The 20,780-nt window shown below is 44.1% G+C and overlaps 1 protein-coding gene across 1 annotated transcript; it reads right to left on the reverse strand.

Moving 5' to 3' along the window:
* Positions 1-1,915: 1,915 nt before the first annotated feature.
* Positions 1,916-20,491, reverse strand: PNO1 (partner of NOB1 homolog). Its single transcript, XM_077485944.1, has 7 exons — positions 20,243-20,491; positions 18,030-18,179; positions 13,067-13,150; positions 8,370-8,430; positions 6,762-6,879; positions 2,567-2,637; positions 1,916-2,453 (listed from the first exon to the last, which is right to left on the reverse strand). Exons 1-7 carry the CDS (start codon positions 20,402-20,404, stop codon positions 2,386-2,388), a joined length of 714 nt encoding a protein of 237 aa, XP_077342070.1. The 5' UTR covers positions 20,405-20,491; the 3' UTR covers positions 1,916-2,385.
* Positions 20,492-20,780: the final 289 nt, after the last annotated feature.

Genomic DNA, 20,780 nt, shown 5'->3' on the forward strand with positions numbered 1-20,780 from the left:
TCAACCTCCCAGGGAATGCCCAGCTGCCCTAACCTGCCGAGGCAGGGAGAGCCATACTTACCCCTCCTGTGGGGATTGCTGGACGCATTCCACCACAGACCCATCACCTGAGCAGTGTGTAGTGGCTTCTGGCCACGGCACACTGACACGGACGGCAGTAGCACGGTCATGTGTGTATCCTAGAGCATACAGCTCACCCGCCGCCCCTGGAGCAGAAGGGGCATGTCGTGGCAGACCCAGAGCGTAGCTAGGCTCTGTTCACGCTCGATGGCCAGGCTGGGGAGATTACAAGGATCTATATTATCCGGCACATCTAAGTGTAGAAATATGGTTACATTTAATGATGGTACAACATTTAACAAGTCCCATAGTTGATGATTAAAACAGGCACATCCAAGTATGCAGGCATCCGGGGTAAAGCTGTCCACATAGACTGTCCTCCCACACCGCCATCGATACCACCCCTTCCATGCTGAACTCCCCGATCGCTTCCAAACTCTCTCTGCTGAACTCCCGATCGCTCTCTTTCAAAACGCTCTACTGCAGGGTAGTCTTTGTGGTCACTATTGCATACCGACAGTGGTGAGAGCCGGAAGTGCAGAGGATGGTCTGTGGATAGCTTTACCCCAAATGTCTGCATACTTAGATGTGCCTCTTAATCAACCATGCGACTTGCTAAATGTAATACCTTCATTAAATGTAACCATAGCGCTACACTTAGACACGCCTCTCTTCTCTTTACTCTGTAGCTCCTGCTGGATTTTGCTTCCAATCCTCTTGTGGAGGCTGCCATTTATGGATTGACATTTTATGGTTACTCGACCCATCGCATCGCTATAATCTTTTTATATGGACTATAAACTGAAGGACTTATGAATAAATGGTTGTGGAATCAATCATCCGAGTTTCAATTATTTCTTATGGGGAAATTCACTGATAAACAAGTGCTTTGGATTACAAACATGTTTCCAGAACTAATTATGCTCATAATCCAAAGTATTACTGTATTTGAAATCAAATTTGTATTTTCTGGAAACATGATGTAGGTGAATTTCTGCCAGTCACAGGCTGTGCCACACCCCTCCAGCCTGTGTCTTAGAACAAGGAGGCGATTCTTACATCAATCTACATGTAATATCCCACCCACATTGTCATTTACCCCTGTGTATATACGCCAACATGTGTGACTCTAGTCACACGGGCTTCTCAGATGTGATAGGGCGGAAATTCTCAGCAAAGACTCACTGAAAACTGAGTGTGGGCAGAGCTGCCAATCTCTGCAAAATCCTAAAGAGCAGAAGGATCAACCAGTTTTTTTGCAGAACACAGAAAACCAATTATCAGTGACTGAGTATGAACATCATGCAATACATTAGATAGTTTTTATGATGTGGGTTTAGTGACCTTTTAACTTCAACACACTGTAGATATTTTAATTTTTTTTTCCTTTGGTAACTTTAAGACTTCAGAATTGCACTTGTGCTAATGTTTTCATAGCAGCTATGTAGATCATCATACCATCAGCAAAAGCTTTGGAGATCATAGTTGACCCCCCCCCCCCCCCCCCCCCGACGCTGAAGATCGTAGAGCTAAGCCTGGAAAGCAAACTTCAAGCAGGTGCCTCTGTATTACAATGCTTTTCAGACCCTTATGCACTGTATTAGTTGCAGAGACCAATCCATGTCCACAGTCATTGCACAGCCGCCGATGGGACCGGGATCAATTCACGTTTGTTGCGTGCAAGTGTCCTGTGAAATTTGTAGAAATTATCGGGATTAAAAAAAAATTGAACAGGAGAAAATCAAAGCTTCATTAAAGTCAAAATGACTAAAATGAAAGTTAGTGTGAAGGGCAGTCGGGCTGAAGCACCAGGTACGGGTTAAGGCTTTTGCCACCTAGCAGTTACTTACACCACTTGCATTTAAACAAATACATTTAATTATGTAATAATGAACACATGGGTGCATTATTTTGAGTCTTATCAGCCAAAAGTTCAGATAAAAATTTGCCATATTTTATACATGTTTTTCTGCAGAGTTACCAATGTAGACCTCAGTCTTTGTTCCTCAGGATCACAAAAATGCATTCTTTGTTCCCACCCGCACCAAAAAGAAACTGGGAAGTACTGGAATCAGCACATGAGGTTTGCACATTATAAGTTAAATAATCACGTCCATCACCATTTATTTAAATTGCACTGGATGAAAATGGCATATTTCAGTTTGTTATCGATTGCCACAGTCCATTCATGTTTAAATATGGTCACATCTTCATCCGCACACTTCTAAAACTTCAGTGCTGAACTGACACAGGCCACAAGTTTTTCCTCTGCAAACGTTGAGAAGTTAGCAGCAACCCAGACATGGCGCCAGCCACTCTGCCACATTAAAAACGATCCGCTGCTCTGCTTGCCACAGCCCGAATGTTTCCATATACTTTAGATGGTGGACTTCCTGTTGGTTATTAAAGATACACAAAGGGTTAACAGTTGTCCCTTTCAGTAAAGTTTGACAATTTTACTTGAAACAATTCAGTCTCTACAATGTGCAGCGACAGTAACACTTACCCAGAATGAGGTTACAAATTGCTGTTCTTGCCATCTTAATATTTTGGAATGATCCCAAGATGTGTATTTTCCTGTCCAAACAAAAATGATGGAACACAATCAGCTGACTATTCTGGAGTTCAATGATACTTTTGGCTACAAAGCTTTTTTTTTCTTTTTTATAAAAAGTCATAGTTGGGCTCCAATCACACTAGCACAACTCCAAAGTCGCACGATTTCAAAGTCGATCTGACTTCACACTCAATGGACATAAGTTGCATCAAAAGTTGTGCCAAAGTTGTGCATCCACTTTCCCTTTCCCTCTGGGTGATCTCTCTCTCATATCTATATATCTAATGCAGGGATTTTAAAGGATAAGAAAAAAAAAAAAAAAAAAAAAAAAGAAGATTAATGCAGAGCTTTGGACCTGCGATCAGCAGATGGTGGGTGCAATCTCAGGCTTCTGCAGGCATTTACCTAGGAGCAGTAAAATCAACAGACAGCACTCACCATTGAAAACTGCAAGCCATCAGCTGATGACGGTTTTGTAGGCATTCATCCACAAAAAACTGAATGAATGATGTGGCCTTTTTCAAATTATAAAAGCGGCTGCAGACAGAGGATCCCCTGCCCGCTGCAGGGCTCTAACGAGGAAAGTGGCAGGGTATGATTTTTTTTTCCCCTTCGGGAGTATCTCACTAAAAATTATATTGTTGCAGGAGATGCCAAAAAAAAAAAATCAGACTTAGTGCAGACTTCTGGGAAAATTAGTAAGCCAATCACACAAGTCGTGAATTACATTTCTGGGGGTAGGGGGGCCTTCTGCACACCACCTGTGTACAGAACACAACCAAGTTGCCAAATCACATTTTTTTTTTTGTAAAGACAGAGCTGCAGATTAAAAAGGAAGTTTTAATAACATTCAATTACACTATAACTTTTGCAGATTCTGGTCCCTTTAAGGTAGATTACACAGCGCTTGTGCTATGTAATCTGCCCCCCCTCTAAATTGTAAAAGAAAAAACAAAAACCCTGAACTTGCCACTACCTGAATGGCCTCTCTAAACAGACCATGAAAATCAGGGCTGCTCTGCCCTGATCACTGTGGTCAAAGTGCCTCCCTCCGCAAAAGGCTGCCGCCTGCTCTCCTCCCTCTACCCCCCGCCCCTCCTTCCTGATAGTTTTCTATCTCCTCCAGCGTTTGAGCTTCAAGCTACAAAACGCTGAGGTGTTAATGCAGCATTAGCGATTTGCATCTAGAATTAAATGGATGCTATATACTTGCCTGAAAGACTGCTTTATACCTACATTAAAATACCTTGCTAGGAATATAAAGAGAATGGAAAATGCTTCCTTTCTTGCAGAGTACTGTTGTAGGCTCCCTCCTGACAGGTCATCACACTGGCTAGTCTTACCAGACACCACCTTACTAAATACATTTAGGTATATACATTCAGTAAGGAGTATCATGTGAGGGGAAACTTTTCATATAATGTTGCCATGGACAACAACTTCACAGATCTAGTTGTCTTTCACACAGCCCAATAATATTCCCTCCTCCGAAGAGGTGCTTTTTAAAAATGAAAACCTATTCTTGGAGTAGGTTCCATATAGACCCCCTAGCGCTGGATTGAAGGAATTATTCTGCAGCCCTGCTAGCCCCTCACCTGCTTCAGATGTTGGGTAGATGTGCATTTACCAAAAGAAACATGTAAAGCAGGAGATTATAGTCATCAACGGAAAAAGATTTATGTGGAACAGTCAGGTCAGCCCAAGGCTTCCTACATGTTTCTGAAAGCTCTGCACACCATTTATGGTCATGGGAACGCTTCCTGCAAAGGATGATCTTTAATCTTCATCAACAGAACAAGAACACAAAAAACAGTTTCTGTACTGACACAGCCCTGTGCCTGCGGCAACACTCACAAGGCTGTACAATGAACTGTCACAAACACCTGATTAATAACAGCACATTTACTCAATCATATCCTGCCCTGGAACCCAGATACCTGCTGTAAGATTCAGGAATCAGTGAAAAGCAGGCGCTAGTTAGATTTAAGGCTATGCTCACACTTTTGCGATGCAGGAACATGCACAAAATTGCACACATTCCCGCAACACAAAAATGTGCAGCCCTTTTGGCACCCCCATGCATCTTGCTAACGCACATGTCTTTGTGCCTGACAAAACAAATGGTAATGCACCATGAATGTCAGAGCAGTGTTATTTTAAAATGGGTCTGGCACTTATGGTGCACACCTTTTGTGCATAGGGCCCCCCGCTGACATTTATGACCTGCCCTAAACACGATGCACAGAACTGTGCCAAAATGCGCAAGCTCCAGCTGCACAGGTGTGTACTAAGCCTTACAAAGATTGAGCAAAAACTGATAATGTTCATGAAGCAGCTGAAATACACAGGTCTTAAAGCGGAGCTCCACCCAAAATGGGAAGCTCCGCTTGTTAGCTTCCTCTTTCAGGTGGGGGGGGGGGGGGGGGGGGGGGGAGAGCCGACCCCTGTCAAAACCAGGTACTTTCTTAAACATCCAGGTAAGATCGCCGCAATCGTAGAGTGGTGAACTAGGCAGTTTTCAGCCCCTCCTCCTCCCCCCGCTGCCTTCTGGGAGATGCACAAGTCCCAGAAGACAGCAGGACCATTCAGAAAGTGCAGCGTAAAACGTGCATGCACATTAGGAATTCGTCTGTGAAGCTGCAAGGCTTCACTTCCTCTATCCCTTCGTGAAGACTCCTCTTTAAAGTGATTGTGAAGGCCTATACTTCTCTCCCACCCCCAAAATAAACATGGTATACTTATCTGATCTGTGCACTGGTATTGCACAGAGTGGCCCCAAAACACCTTTTCTGGGGTCTCCCGCTGGCGGTCTTGACTTCTCTTCTGTATGCCCCCATAGCAAGCTGCTTGTTATGGGATCACACCTGCGGGCTCTCTCCCGAGCCTGGCTGTGTATCCATAGACACATACAATGACGCAAGGCCTTGCCTCTGTGTCCTGTAAGATGAACACAGAACAGCGCAGCTTCAGCTAGGCACAGCGCTGGATTGAGACAGGACTCAGGTAAGTACATAGGGTGTTGAGGGTGCAATGCTACTACTGAGGTTAAAAATGTCTTGCCTTTAGAACCATTAAGTGGAATTTGTGCTACTCCTGGCAATGACCAACACAGAAGGTGGTAATAGTCTCCTCCTGATAGCCAATCACGTGACAAATGAGGATTTGTCTTGACCTGAATAGGCAGGCATAGCCAATAAAATTGGGCTCTGGCAAAGTCACATGACCAACACAGGTGGTGGTGTTTAGTGCCATATACAGACAGAGCTGGCTAATAACTACAATTAAGCCTAACTCTGGTAGCTAAATATGTAACCAATGCAGAGGCAGCTTAGTTATAAGTAGACAAATGGCCAACACCACAAATGGGGCTCCCTCTGGAAAATCAGTCACGTGACCAACACAGAGGTGACCAAGTGTCACCTGCAGACAGTGCTGGCCAGTAATGGATTATTACACTACATCTGGTGACTAATCACGTGACCAATGCAAAGGCAGCTTGGCTGAGTTATAAGCAGATAGACAATGCCAGAAATCTGAGTCACGACATCAAGTTAAGTGACCAACGCAGAGGCGGTTTAGTGGAGTAACATTCTTGCTAACTGACCAGCTATGGCTGCAATCATTTAACTGTGGGCAGCTGAAACTGCTGCCTGCTCACTTCCTGGATTTACACAGACACAATCAACTCTACAGCTCTCATTAGCCCTCTGACTCATCCCCCCTCCCTAGCAAATGAGAGAGGGAGAAATAAAGCTGTGCATGTCGTCATAAGCCTAGGCTTTTTATCAGACAAGAAACAGGTGGGCTGTATAAGATACTGGTAGAAAAAAAAAAAAAAAAAAATAGGTTTTACTACCCAAACAAGGGCAAAAAATTTAATAGATGGAGAGGTGGAAAAAATGACTTAAGGTCTGCTTTAACAAAACAGGTTTTCAAATTTACAAACATTTTCACTAAGTTATTACTGCAAACATTCCTGATTATACTCAGTCTGATACGTCATGTAATTTTAAACTTGGGTAATACAAGCATTTTGAAAACCAATTAAAATGAAATGGCATGCAGTTCCCAGAGTAAATATAATGTATTCAAAGAAAAGGTTAAAAGGCAGCTAATTTTATGCAGGAAATGCGTATATACGTACGAGTCAGCAAGAACTATCCTGGTTTTCGTTACATTCTCAATGGTGAACTTTGTTTTTCCTCCTTTTCCAGCTATTCTGCCAATTGCACGAGAAAGATGGTCTCCTTTTAATGGTTTAACTGGAATGGGAAGAAAGCAGGTTGTAACAAAACATGGAATGCTAACAAGATAAATGGCAGCAGCCGCCTCCTAAAAGATGGAGAGACAATGATTAACATGGCTATAGTGTAGCATTTCCATCATAGGTTCAAACCCAACCCAAAACCTATCAGTAACGTGTTGGTGTGCTCATTGTATGTTTGGATTTCTTAAGAGTTTTTAGGCAAAACTTGTTTCTTTGGTGGGGGGTGGGTGGAGAGAATTAGAACACCTGTCAAGTTTTTTTTTTTTAATGTCTGCTTGTTAGGAAGATTCGCCCTCTATTTGTCCTGCGTACTGTTCTCACAAGGAGTGGAAGAAAATTCCAAAGTCTCTCACCGCAAGTATAGAGTGGGAAATACTCCAATCAGGACACTAGTTCTGGTGACCCTCGTTATAACCAGGGATCCCTTGCTTTGGAGGGATTCTCTCTCACTTCCTGTTTTGGCTATAGGATAGAAGTCATGGGAAATCTCCTTAAAAAGGACTATAAAGTTTGTTATTTTAATAAAAAAAAAAAAAAAAAAAAAAAATTAACATGTTATACTTACCTGCTCTGTGCAGTGGTTTTGCAAAAAGAAGCCAGGATCCTCCTCTTCTCCAGTCCTTGTCTGGAGCTCCTGGCTTCTCCCTCTTGTTGAGTGTCCCCGCAGCAAGCTATGGGGGCACCCAAGCTGTAGCGTTATGTATCCATTCAGACATGGAGCAGCAGTTCAGCCCCACCCTCCCTTTCTCCTGATTGGCTGAGTTTTGACAGCAGGAGCCAATGGCACCTGGAGGGAGAGTTCCAGACGGACTATTCACTCATGGACATCGCTGGATAGAGATGGAGCTCAGGTAAGTATTAGGGAGGCTGCTGCACATAGATGGCTTTTTATCTTAATGCATTAGGATAACAAAAACCTGACTTTACAACCCCTTTAATGGAAGACGGATTGAAAAAAATAAAAATAAAAACTTTGATACTTTAAAATACACTGGCCCATTATGAGCCTCTAGGTCAGTGGTTCTCAACTCCTGTCCTCATGACCCACTAACAGGCCTGGTTTGCAAAATAACTGAAATACATCAAAGGTGATATAATTTGCTACCCAGCGATTGCAGTAATCTAGTCTGCATCTTCCCAAGGTAATTAAAATCTGGGCCGTTAGTGGTTCTTAACTCCTGTCCAAGGATGAGCTCCAGCATGTTCACACACTCCACGTGCAGAGCTCGCCAGTAAGTGGGCGCAGCGCTGCGCTAATCACAAGCAGTGAGACATTGCCCCGATGCGCGACTGCAGAGATCGGGCAACGTCTCACTGTCTGATTAGTGCAGACTTCCTGGCAGGGCTCTGCACGTGGAGTATGCGAACACGCCGGGGCTCATCCCTACTCCTGTCCTCAGAACGGACTGACTGCGCTACATCATAACACAACATATGCCTTGTAGCTACCCCGTAATTATGGCAAGGAAATTATCTGCAGCTTACCATCTGTGACTTCAAACGTTTCTAAAAATAGGTCATCTAATCGAACCAAAGCTAAAGCATCCTAAAAGGGAAAAAAATAAAAAATACACATAAGTGGACTTCAACACAGATGAGCTCATTAACAGCTCCCTTTTTTATTTTTAAGCACACCCCTTCACTGATATCTGTAGTTGAAAGCATTGTGGAGTAATTCATTCTCAAAGTTCACAGTCGAGACTCTGAAGTTAGTGTTCTCTCAGCAGCTCTGCTCTGTTTTTCCATAAGACATTAGAAGCCTGCCGAGTCACTAATGAGAGGGGAGAAGAGTGAGCTGAGATGCCGAATGAATGGACAACCTTCAGCAGTTCTGCTTTGATATTTGAGGATGAAGTTCTTCACAATGCCTGCAGATACAGTGGTTGGTGAAAGTTTTGTTTTAAAGATAACTTTTCAGCTTGTTACATACATATTTCAACGTCCATAGCTTGGCCATGGGTTCACCTAAAGAAGCAGTCCACAGTTCATGTCTGAACCACATTCCGATGAGGTAACATCCTCACCTCACCAAACTGACTGCACACAAAGCTAGCACACACTGCAATATTACATAAAACCAGGATCATGCTGTCCATCATTAATTGAAAGGGGGGTTTCACAACAAAGTTGTGGTCTTAGCCTTGTACCAGTAGCTGCATTTGGTGAATGCCTATATAACCAAAATGATATGATCTGATCTGATCTGTATAGCTTGGCTTTGAATATTCTCCACATAGACCATCCCAGTGCATGCCAGAATGGGTGAAGCTTCTGTTAAATCAGTCCAAGTTCACACAGCGGGTACTGCTTGCTGCGTTTGCATGGGTACAGTAGGCCATTCATTTGAATAGGCTGCAGTACCTCTGGGAAACATGAAAGCAAAAGTCCCCGACCCTTTAACCTCTTCACAACCATGCAATACCCGAATGACAGCTACAGTGTGGTCGCACATTGCCGAGAGGTTGTCCTTTGACATTCTCCCATGATCGTGCATCTCCTGCGGCGCAAATCCTTGGGACACAGCTGATCACTGATCATGGTAAAGAGCCAATCAAAGCAGCTCTTAACCTATGCTGTGTCCAATCAGTGTAAACAGGATTTGCCAGTTACCAGCATTCCTCTCCTCACGCTGACAGCAGAGGGCCGTTGACTCACAGCACACGCGCCGATGACATCATTGGCGCACTTCAAGGTAAATATCTCCTAAACTGCACATGCTTAGAAGATATTTACAGTGCCTATAAGTTAGCCTAGAATAAGGCTTACTTATTATTAGGTACAAGATCTAAAAAGGGGTTTGCAACCACTTTAATACACCACCAAAAGAAAGCTCTGTCCCAAAAAAAAGGCTAAAAATTGTGTTTTTGTACATTGTTGCATGACCACGCAATTTTCATTTAAAGTGCAACAGCACAAAGCAGAAAATTGGCCTGGGCAGGAAAGGGGTAAAACTGCCCAGTAGTCAAGTGGTTAATGTGGCCAAAGGGAACCGCATGGTGCTGTGCCACCCTGCTGTCTCGTATACCTGAAAATTAGCAACGTTTCTTATGCGTGAGGGGGCCATTCCAAATTACTGCCACCCTCACACTTTTGCTAAAGAGCAGAGCGATTTGCCTGTGGGTCGGAAACGCTTGCGATTTTGCACAGGTTCTCGACCCACACAGATGTGAACCAAGCATTAACCTCTTTAGACATTTCCCAATAGAAAAACAAGCATTAAAATGGTGCATTTTTGGCTGGAAATTGCTTTAAAACCCCACACAATTTTAGGACTTGCTGCTAGCTGCAGATACCCAGAGATTCCTGAACAGGTCTGCAACATCACTAAAGTATTAAACCCAAAAGCAAACAAGTATTATATTGCAGCTCACCAATCATCAGCAATGACTACATTTGTTTTCTTTTTTAGGCTGTTTCATTTATTTTCACCTAGTAATCTGGCCAGTAAGATTGCTTTCCCAATAGAATGAGCTGTCCTGTAGATGTAGCAGTAAGAGTTGAGACAAACCATTGAACACTGACAGGAGTGATTACAATGATCAGCTTTTATGTAAAAGCACTGTCCCAAAGGAAAATCATCATTTGCTGTAACTGCTTATAATGTGTTAGCTGGAGTTTGGCTTCAATTAGCTAGGCTAGTGTATCTAAATCTGACAGCACTGCAGCAGTGCTGTTGTCCAAAGGTGTCTGTTACTCCTTCATTCAGAGTGTAGGCATCCTAATACAGGAGGGGTGATATTGACCAGGGGAAAAAAAAAGCCTAAAGAAAACAAATACAGCCACCACATGTAATCACTGAAAAGCTTCAATATATTACATTTTTTTGGTATCGCTTTACTTTCTGCACACCCAAATGCCAGACACTTTGTTGTGATAAAGCTTTCCCAACCCTCGCCGCAAGTTCCTATAGACTAATAAGGCAGCCTATCACAGTGATGATCGATCAAAGAGTTGCAGAAGGGAACAGACACGCCCCAACAGGTGCTGGACCTTTCATTCATATCTGAAGGTATGTGCAACTCCAGGTACCTGCTTTATTTAAAGTAACAGTCATTTAAAGAGGAGTTCCACCCAAAAATTGAACTTCTGCTGCCCGGATTCTCCCCCTCCAGTGTCACATTTGGCACCTTTCATGGGGGGGGGAACCAATTCCAGCAAAAGATCGCTGCGGTATCCTCAGCGATCTACGCCATGTCCGGCCCCTCCTCCATACAGGTCCCGCTCAGAACGCACAGTGAGACTCACGCATACGCAATAGGGAACCAGGCTTCACTTCCCGATTCCTTACTAGCAATGCTGGCGCTTGCACCTGGAGCTGAGGGGACAGATTGACTTCGGGTAAGGACATCGCGGCCACCCTGGACAGGTAAGTGTCCTTAAGTCAACACCTACAAATACTGCAGCTGCTGACTTAAAAAAAAAAAAAAAAAAGTGGCGGAACTCTGCTTTAAGGACAATAACATAATGGCAGAATGAGACAGGCTTCAATCCCAGCTACAGGCCCAACACTCAAGGTTTTTTTTTTTTTTCATAGGAATGTTTCTAAACTGCTAATGTGGAGTTAATGACTCAGAGCAAGTATACAGTAACTGAGGTCAGAGCTCCTGATCTACATATTTGTGAACCATAAATAAAAGAAGAGCATACAGGCTCTGGTGCAAACCTTTTATTTAATAATAAATATGCATCATAAGCATAGACGTGTAAAAAGCATGTCATCCACAACAACCATATAGCTCTGTATATCGGATGCCTCACCAGTGGAGCTCCAGATGGATGGATGGGAGACTGGATCAGCTGACAGATCTCACTAGCGAAACATTTCCCTGGCTGCCGGAACCATGTGACAGGGAGGGCTGGCTGCTGATTGGGTGCGTAGATTGTTGCAGTATAAATTTATACTCTTTAGATATTGTTAAAGGGATTGTAAAAGGCAGGTTTTTTCTCTTAATGCATTCTATGCATGGAGATAAAAAGCTGCCTGTGTACAGCAGCCCTCCTCATACTTACCTGAGGTCCCTCTGTCCATGAGCGATTTTCCCTCCTGACTGGAGGAGACACAGCAGCAGCACCACTGGCTGCCGCAGCCAAAGTTAGCTAGCCAATCAGGGGAGAGAGGGGGTGGGGCTACGTGTCTGAATGGATGCCTAGGCTCAGGTGCCCTCATAGCAAGCTGCTTGTTGTGGGGGGCACTGAACAGGAGGGAGGGGGTCATAAATGCCAAAGAGGAACCCAAGAAGAGGAGGACCCCAGCTGCTCTGTGCAAATCCACTGCAACAGAGCAGACAAGTATAACATGTTTGTTATTTTTAAAGGAAATAATAAAACTTTTTTTGACTTTACAATCACTTTGTAAAGTCAAATCAATTGACTTTACAAATACTTTATGTATTTTTAATGGTTGATTACCTGCCAAGTTGCTATTCCTACACACCCAGCGTTGCTTATAGTCTAGTTATTTATAGCTAGTGAACGAGGGTTTAAACCTCCTCCTCATGGATCCAGGCTATTTAAAGATTTAAGTAATGACGTTTTTGGGAGAACGTGAAAAAGGAGGCCACTCCCTCTGAAACATGTTGTCATATTAATGATATACAAACCCAATAAGTTGCCAGCCCTGGCTTATCCGGCGGCCGGAGAAGTTTCGCCGGTGAGACCTGACAGCAGCTGCAGATATACTCAGCTGATCCGGTCTCCCATCCATCTACCCAGAGGCTTCACTGGGAAGGCATCCAATAGACAGAGCTGTGTACTATATGGTTGCTGTGGAGGACATGCCTTTACACATCTATGCTTGAGAGTGCATATATATTTTTTATTTAATAAAAGGGGTTTGCACCAGAACCTGTGTGCACTTTTTACGTCTTACAGTTCTCAGTGCCCGCTGACATGGAGAGCTGCAAGGTGGTGCCTATTGAACAACATTAATAGTTTCGGACTTCTTTATATTGGACATTTTTTGCATCAGCACAAGTACTGACAACTGTGTGTCTACATATTTGTAGCAGTGAGTACCTCAGAAATCACTGAAGCTTGACAGCCAGGAGCTTAGCATTTTCAACAGATCATAAGCAATCAACCTGTATTCCTGGTGTCTTCACACCCATGGTAGAAGAATTCTTATCTGCACAGTATAGGACACAGTAGCCCCGCAGTCTCCAGTAACACAAAAGAGAACCTACCTCTACCTGGAAGCCCAGTATGAATGCTCTGACAAAATCTGCCGCTTTAGTGAGTGCGCCAACATCTGTTGTTTCTTTACAAGTCTGCAAAACAAGGAAGATTCCATTTTCATAAAATCAATTAAACGGGAGACATCTGAATCTGCCCTAGACATGGTCTGTGAACCCACATATTGTAGAAGCTCTGCCAGGACCAATTTGGTGGCCTTCCCAGAAAACGACTACAATGAACAAAGGCAGCATTTACACTGATTGCAAGAAGAGCAAAAAGAGGAAAAAATAAGCTTGCATTTTCAGTACACAGAGGAATTCAATATTGCGTGAATAAAACCGTAAAGTCAGGCAACATGTAGAACCATTAACCCAGCCAATATTGTCTTTATTCGGTCTTGGATAGAGAGGGGGGGGGGGGGGGGGGGTGTTAGAACCTCTTAAGCTTTTACCGCTGTCTGGATCCCCACATTGAAGAAATTTCACTTCACGTGCAAAAGTCTCCCCAGAGCCCCCCCCCCCCCCCTACTTTTTATCCTGGTGACCCCATTGAGGAATGTTGGTTATTTTCTTCTTTAAGGTCTATGATACACTATTTAGAAGAGTAATAGCTCACTCAAGCCAATGACGCCCTACTGATCCTGTCAGTAGCTCTGATTCTATAGCAATAGGATTGATTACTACAGGGTGCAAGAAACAAATCAGCCACTTCTGCAAATTCTCCCCTACTGAAGGGAGCAAAGACATACAAGTAGTTTCTTTGTCCCCTATAGTGATCCTGTTGGTCTCGAGTTTCCACTAGCAGCAGGATAAGTAGTGTCATAGGCCTATATTACCTACTAATTGGAGGACAGCATTAGTGGTAAGCTACTAAAGCTCTCTAGCAAACACTGCAAGTTTAACAACTTCAGGCCTGGAAGATTTTACCCCCGTCCTGGCCAGAGCACTTTTTGCGATTCGGCACGCATCAACGTTTTTGACAATATTTTGGGGCCACTATCATTAATACAGCGATCAGTGCTATACAAATGCATTGATTACTGTGTAAAGGACACTGGCAGTGAAGGGGTTAACCACTAGGGGTGATTAAGGGGTTAAGTGTGTCCTAGGGAATGATTCTAATTGTGGGGGGTGGGCTTCAACATGACAGCGATCACTGCTCTCATTGACAGAGCAGGGATCTCGTGACACTAGGCAGAACTGGGAAATGTTTTGTTTACAAAAGCATCCCCCCGTTCTACCTCTCCGTGACAAGACATACCTGTACACCCTTTTGCCCACCAGTGCCATTCTGCTGATGTAAATCGGCATGCGCTGGTTGGCAAGCGGATACTAACTGCAGAAAGTTAAAGTTGACCTTCGCTCTTTTTTTTTACAAGTTAACATTGTTTTCCTAACTTTTCTCCACATTTCTCTCAAGGTGAGAATGATGTTCTGCACTGCCTGCCGACTGATGAATGTCACATCCCAGGAATCTTCAGACAAATCCAAAAGTGCCAATTGTGGGAATATGCACCCACAGAATCATATTTACGCAATGCTGATATTATGGCAACGTGTAAACAATCTACCGTGATGCATGTGGTCAGAAAACAAGGAAGCTGCCCATAGTGAAGATGGCAGCTTAGGGCAGAAGAGGCACTTAGAAACTTGGCTGGAATGCAAAGAAACATTGGCCTTCCTGGAAAGACATGTTTTTTTACTTTACTTGCGCCTTTTTAAAAATTTTCAGCAATGGGGCAAAGTTCCTCTTTACATCAATTTTAAATTTGTGTGCTCATTGTACTGCAGCTAAAATCCAGAGACCACCACATTAGGTCACTTTGTGAATTCTGTAAAGCCTAAACCTATGCAGCTTCCCTTTTCTCCTTGTATGACCAGTTAAATGTATACATTTTTCTGTGTATAAAAAAACAGGAGCCTGCAATAAGTGTGTTTTGGCATTGCTCTAGTGCAGTGGTCACCAAACTTTCTAAAGAAAGGGCAAGTTTACAGTCTTCCAGACTTAAGGGGCCGAACGGTGCCCAGTGGGAGCAAACCATGCCACATCTTTAGTATTAGGAGGGAGAACAGGTTAGTGTACCATTGTAGGTGTCAGCGACAGGAATTATGCCCCATTATTGGTGTCAGTGGCAATACCTCAAGGGCCAGATAAAGGCAAGCAAAGGGCCACAGCTTGGAGACCCCTGTTGTAGTGCATCACAAGCACAGGTTTCAAGATCACATTACTGACAAAAGAAGTGTGGTGACCTGGTGCACTAAAGCAATGAGTGAACCGAAAACACTGGGCATGTCGTCTCACTGCAGTGTATGTTATAGAAAAGATCGTTTAATACCATTAGGGTCACTTCATACTGACACACTGCAGAATCTAGACACATCTATGTTTAGGTGTACCTGGCTTCTTTCCAAGAATCAATAATCCACACACTTATCCTAGTAGATGTAACAAGATTTTCTAACTAATTCAAATCTTGTAGAAACTTAGTAAATACGAATGGCGTCTTATTTGTTGGTCTTTGTTGTCATTTTTTTAAAAGTATAACTACAGCCCAATTCTTTCTAGTCTTGAATTGGGAAGGATCAGAACCTCTTCCATGTTCTTACTGTTGTCTTTTTATCTATTGGGAGAACTTCATGATTTGTCATGGTAATTAGTCTAAAACAGAGGAGAAATTCAAAATGTTACAACTTGTGTCAAGAAATGATTTGAAAGAATATCTTACAACGGGGTCATCTGTCCCGAAAGACAAAAAAGTTATAGGAGGTTTTAATCTGTAGACAGCGTAAAACCCGATTGAGGCTCTAACCCACACACTCTAAACCCTGAAAAATGTTTGCTTAAAGAGGGATTCCACCTAAAAAAAAATATTAAAAGCCAGCAGCTATAAATACTACAGCTGCTGACTTTTAATAAATGGACACTCACCTGTCCCGGGTTCCAGCGATGCCGGCAGCCGAGGCCGATCGATCGGCTCTCGGCTGCTGCCGTCACCATTCTAGGTGAGGGAATCAGGAAGTGAAGCGAATCGGCTTCACTTCCCGGTTCCCTACTGCGCATGCGCGAGTCGCGCAACGCAATAGGAATTGTCTGCGCTGTCTCTGGGACCCGTGTGTGTCCCAGCAGACAGCGCGGCAGGACAGGAAATGACAGACTCCCGTGGTAGTCTATGCCTGGAAGTGGGTGTAAATACCTGTCTTTGACAGGTATCTCCAACCCCCCTCCCCCCTGTAAGGTGCCAATTGTGACACCGGAGGGCGGGAGGGTTCCGATCAGCGGAAGTTCCACTTTAGGGTGGAACCCCGCTTTAACTACTTTAATGTAAAAAAAAAAAAAATGCATACATATACACCGTAGTTCACCCTTGCGCAGTGGTTCTCAAGGCCCACTAACAGGCCAGAATATATGTATTACCTTGGGGAGATGCAGACTAGAATACTACAATCACTGATCAGCAAATGATATCACCTGTGATGTATTTCAGTTATCTTGCAAACCTGGCCTGTGGGTCCTGAGAACAGGAGTTGAACTGCCCTAGCATGCCATGAAAGTCACACCGAATACCAGCAGGACTTAGCTGTATGACTTCCCCACGACCATGTGAGACTTTGAAGTGACCATTTCTGATAAGCATTCCTATGGGATTTTGATGGATCAGCGTTTTTTTCCTCCCAAGCACAATCCATTCACACCTGAGTGTAGCGTAAACACGTGTTTCCACATGCAATTTTTTTGAATGTTTTTCAAGTGTAAAACGTGTGCGTTTACATACAAGGATAAAAATCATGCAAGGATGACTAGGGAGAAGAGATGAGGGTTTAAAAAAAAAACAAAACAAAAACACTGCCTCAGAAGTAGCAGCAAAGCTGCTGAAATTAAGACAAGTGTATGACTTGCTGGTAATTTTACACTGAAGTCTATGGGAGTCATGCCACACAAGAATCGCCCAAAAGTAGTGCAAGATGTATTTGTTTTGTTTCAGTGGCTCAAGACACGGCAATTAAGACAGCACCCATTAAAATCTATGTGTTATCACATGATCTGCGAACCAGTGCTGTATGACTAATCAGCTCTCCATTCCAATAAATCACTCATTATGGTCCATCTTAAGTCACTGCTGGCACTAAATTAGAGTCCACCATTATAGCCCTCAAGTCTCCCGTGTGAGACACCTCAGATACTGCCAAACTGACTCTTTGGCCACATACTACATGCTGAAGTTCAGTCTCAATACTTTGGATGTAGTACAGCAGTGGTCCCCAACCTTTTTTGCACCGGGGACTGGCTGTGTGTATGAAAATTGTGCCAAGGACCGGGGGGGCGGGGGTGTCACGATTTGTCACGGGCAATGGCTGCTGTTAGTGATTCAATCATCACGGCACTGATGACATCACATCTCTGTGGGATTGCCCCTCTGGATGTTGCAGGGCGTCTCTCCTCATGCTGCAGCTGGTCTCATCTGGCAGAGGGAAGGTCCAGGACTCCTTCAGCTGTCAGTCTCTGGCACCACTCTTCGGACATTCCCGATTAGCTGTCCGGGGGAGGGGGGGGAAGGCAATCTGCGCCACTGAACAAGGAATCTATACATTTTCACAAACCGAGGGGCAGGTAGTACGAGATGATGTCATCTCTCTGCTCCCCGCTGCACCTCCGACACTGAGACAGAGTACTGGCTTTGAGGGTGGTAGAGCAGTGATGCAGAGAGAGATGACATCATCTCTGCTTACCTGCCCGCTCACTTCTTCCATCCACCCAGCGCTCTCATGCCGGTAGCCCAGCATGTCTCTTGCGGTCGCCTGCGGCCCACCTGCAGAAGGGCCGCGGCCCAGGGGTTGATGACCCCTGGGTATACAGCCTAGGAACCAGTGTTTGGCACCTCTCACCAAATACTTCTCAAATTGATTATTTTGCTTTGTGACGGATGATTTAAATATCACCTAACCAATGGATGATGTATGGAGTAACACTTACCCTTATCTCCACATTTCTTGTTTTCAAGTTGAACCGAACCTGAAGCTGCAAGTGTTCTACAATCGGGGTAAAGATCTTCATCCAGTTGTCTTTCAGAGGTGTATAGCGGTGTGAGGGAACAGGAATCTTTCTCAACTCTTCCTTATCACCCTGCAGAGAGGTACAGATCCACATTATTATAGGTCCAGGAAACAAGTACAAGCCATCTATGAGCTCCCATATTAATAAGAAAACATTGCAACTGCTAAAACTAGAGCATTCCCTCAATTAACGTTACCCTGAAATTTAGCTTTAAAAGCCTTTACTGGTTACCAGTTCAGAGTTAAAGGAATTGTAAAAGGATTTTTTTTTTTTTTTTAAACAAACATGTTATACTTACCTCCACTGTGCAGCTCGTTTTGCACAGAATGGCCCCGAACCTGGTGCTCTGGGTGTCCCTCGGCGGTTGTGTCGGCTCCCCCCCCCCCCGCAAGTACTTCTCACGTTCATGCGGGCGTGCTCCCGTGATACAGCCAGCAGCTATAGCCATTCACTGCATCACTCGGCCCCGCCTCCCTGCTTCATTGGATGTGATTGACCGCAGTGTGAGCCAATGGCCGCGCTGCTTTCAATCCATCCACTATAGCCAATCAAGAGCCAGGCTGAGCGGCGAAGAGGATGTCTGAGGCAAGCGCGGGACTTTTGAGGGGTCAGGTAAGTAAAGCGAGGGGGGGGGGGGGGGGGGGGGGGGGAGGGGGCAGCATTGTCTGATGTTTTTTAACCTTAATGCATAGGATGCATTAAGGTGAACAAAAATGTTTACCTTTACAACCCCTTTAAAATGTGTGCTCTGGTACTAGAATTATTTCTCCCACGTGTGGGAATTTCATTGTTTACATATATGCACAGGATCTACATGCACGTTTTGGGGGGCAGGAGTGCTTTAATTTTTTTTTCCCCACATTCTTTTTTTTTTCTCCATCAACTTTATTGCCATTACAAGGGATGAACAGTATTCCTTGCGATAGCTTGCGCAGTGACGGGGAGTCTATAGACAAAAAATAAAAATCAGGAGTCTATTATACCCCCAATCCCTTTTCTGCCCTCCAAGGCGACTGATCATAGATCGCCTTGGTGACCTTCTCTAGCTGGTACCAGGGCAGGTAAACACTTGAAGTGGAGTTCTGGAAAAAAAAAAAAAAAAAAAAAAAAAAAAAAAAAGTCAGCAGCTACAAATACTGCAGCTGCTGTCAAAAACAAAAACAAAAAAAAAATAAAAAAATAAAAAACGGACACCACAGTCCCCCCAAAAAAGCTGAGCACTGCCATTAGTAGTAAAAAAATAAAAAGCCGTAAATATATCCCCTATTTTGTAGACGCTATAACTTCTGCGCAAACCAATCAATATACACTTATTGTAGTAGAATACATATTGGCCTAAACTGAGGAAGACTTTTGTTTAGTTATAGCAAAAAAAAAAACACACACCAGAGGTGATCAAATACCACCAAAAGAAAGCTCTATTTGTGAGGGGGAAAAAAAAAGGCACAAATTTTGAGTACGTCGCACGACCGCACAATTGTTAGTTAAAGCGACACAGTGCTGTATCGCAAAGAATGGCCCAATCAGGAAAGGGATAAATCGACTCTGGAAACCTATGTACCAATGATCAGATTACTGTACGATCTCTGCGAAAGCCACTATTTTTTCATCTGATTTTTCTCATCCTGTGTACAAGGCATTGCTCTGTAAAAAAAAAAAAAAAAAAGTTTTGCTGTTGGTTCTAAAGTCATCGCTCTGTGTCTGGAGCAACTTTTATATTTTTCTCACATATGCCAGTTTAGTTTAGTTTTTTTGTTGCCATCCATGTCCCATTTTGGGGGGGGGGGGGGGGGTATTTCCTGTCACAACAGGAAGTGAGAGCAAATCCCTTCAAATTGAGGTCACCAGAACTCATGTCCCTATTGGAAGATTTGCACCCAATTCCTGCTCTGGTGACAACCGAAACAAAAAGTGATTTCCTTTCTCTGATCACAGGAGAAACAGAGGGTGACTCTCCGTAGTGAGGACACAGAGAGCCATATAACACGTGTGGTGTCCAGATTCCTCTCCCCTCTATACAAAACTACTAGAAAAGTTTCTCCTTGTATTACACCCCCCCCAACTAATCAGCACCCACACCCCGGATAGGAGACACATCCCCCCCGGGGAAGGCCCCACCTCCAGCCTCTCACCATGAGCTTATCCCCAGAGATCTGCGGGAAGTCGGGCCTCTTGCGGGGCTGCTCCCCGGTGTCCATGGCCTTGTCCTCCGGCGCCCTCCTTTTCCTGTTCCTCCTGCTGGTCACACTGGTGAAGGTCTCCTCAGAAGAGGCGGCGGGGCACTCCGCTTCCATCTTGTCTGCAGAGCTCACACTTCACTCACACCAACACGTGCGAATCAGCTGCCATCCGGGCAGTCAAAAGGGGCGAGGCTAGGCACTAAGGCGAAAATAGAACCTATTCAGGATGACGTCACCAGAGAAGACTGACGCACGCCACATCCTGTGCGCCGCCTCTTTATGTGCCTGTTTTAAAAAAAAAAATACTAGCTGATTAAACGTCATCTCCTCGTAATGTTATTATTTCACATATCATTTAATAAAAATAACTTCTATTCATTAATTTTCCGCAGAATGGGATGTGTGTGGTAACGTAGTAGTATTTCGAAGTTCTTGTGAACAGGCGGGCCAGGGACAGCCGTGCGCCCCTCACACGTTCATGGTGACAGTT

The sequence above is a fragment of the Lithobates pipiens genome, unplaced genomic scaffold (assembly GCF_037356315.1).
Source record: "Lithobates pipiens isolate NorthernLeopardFrog02 unplaced genomic scaffold, aLitPip1_a1.2 Scaffold_18, whole genome shotgun sequence".
NCBI lineage: Eukaryota > Metazoa > Chordata > Amphibia > Anura > Ranidae > Lithobates > Lithobates pipiens.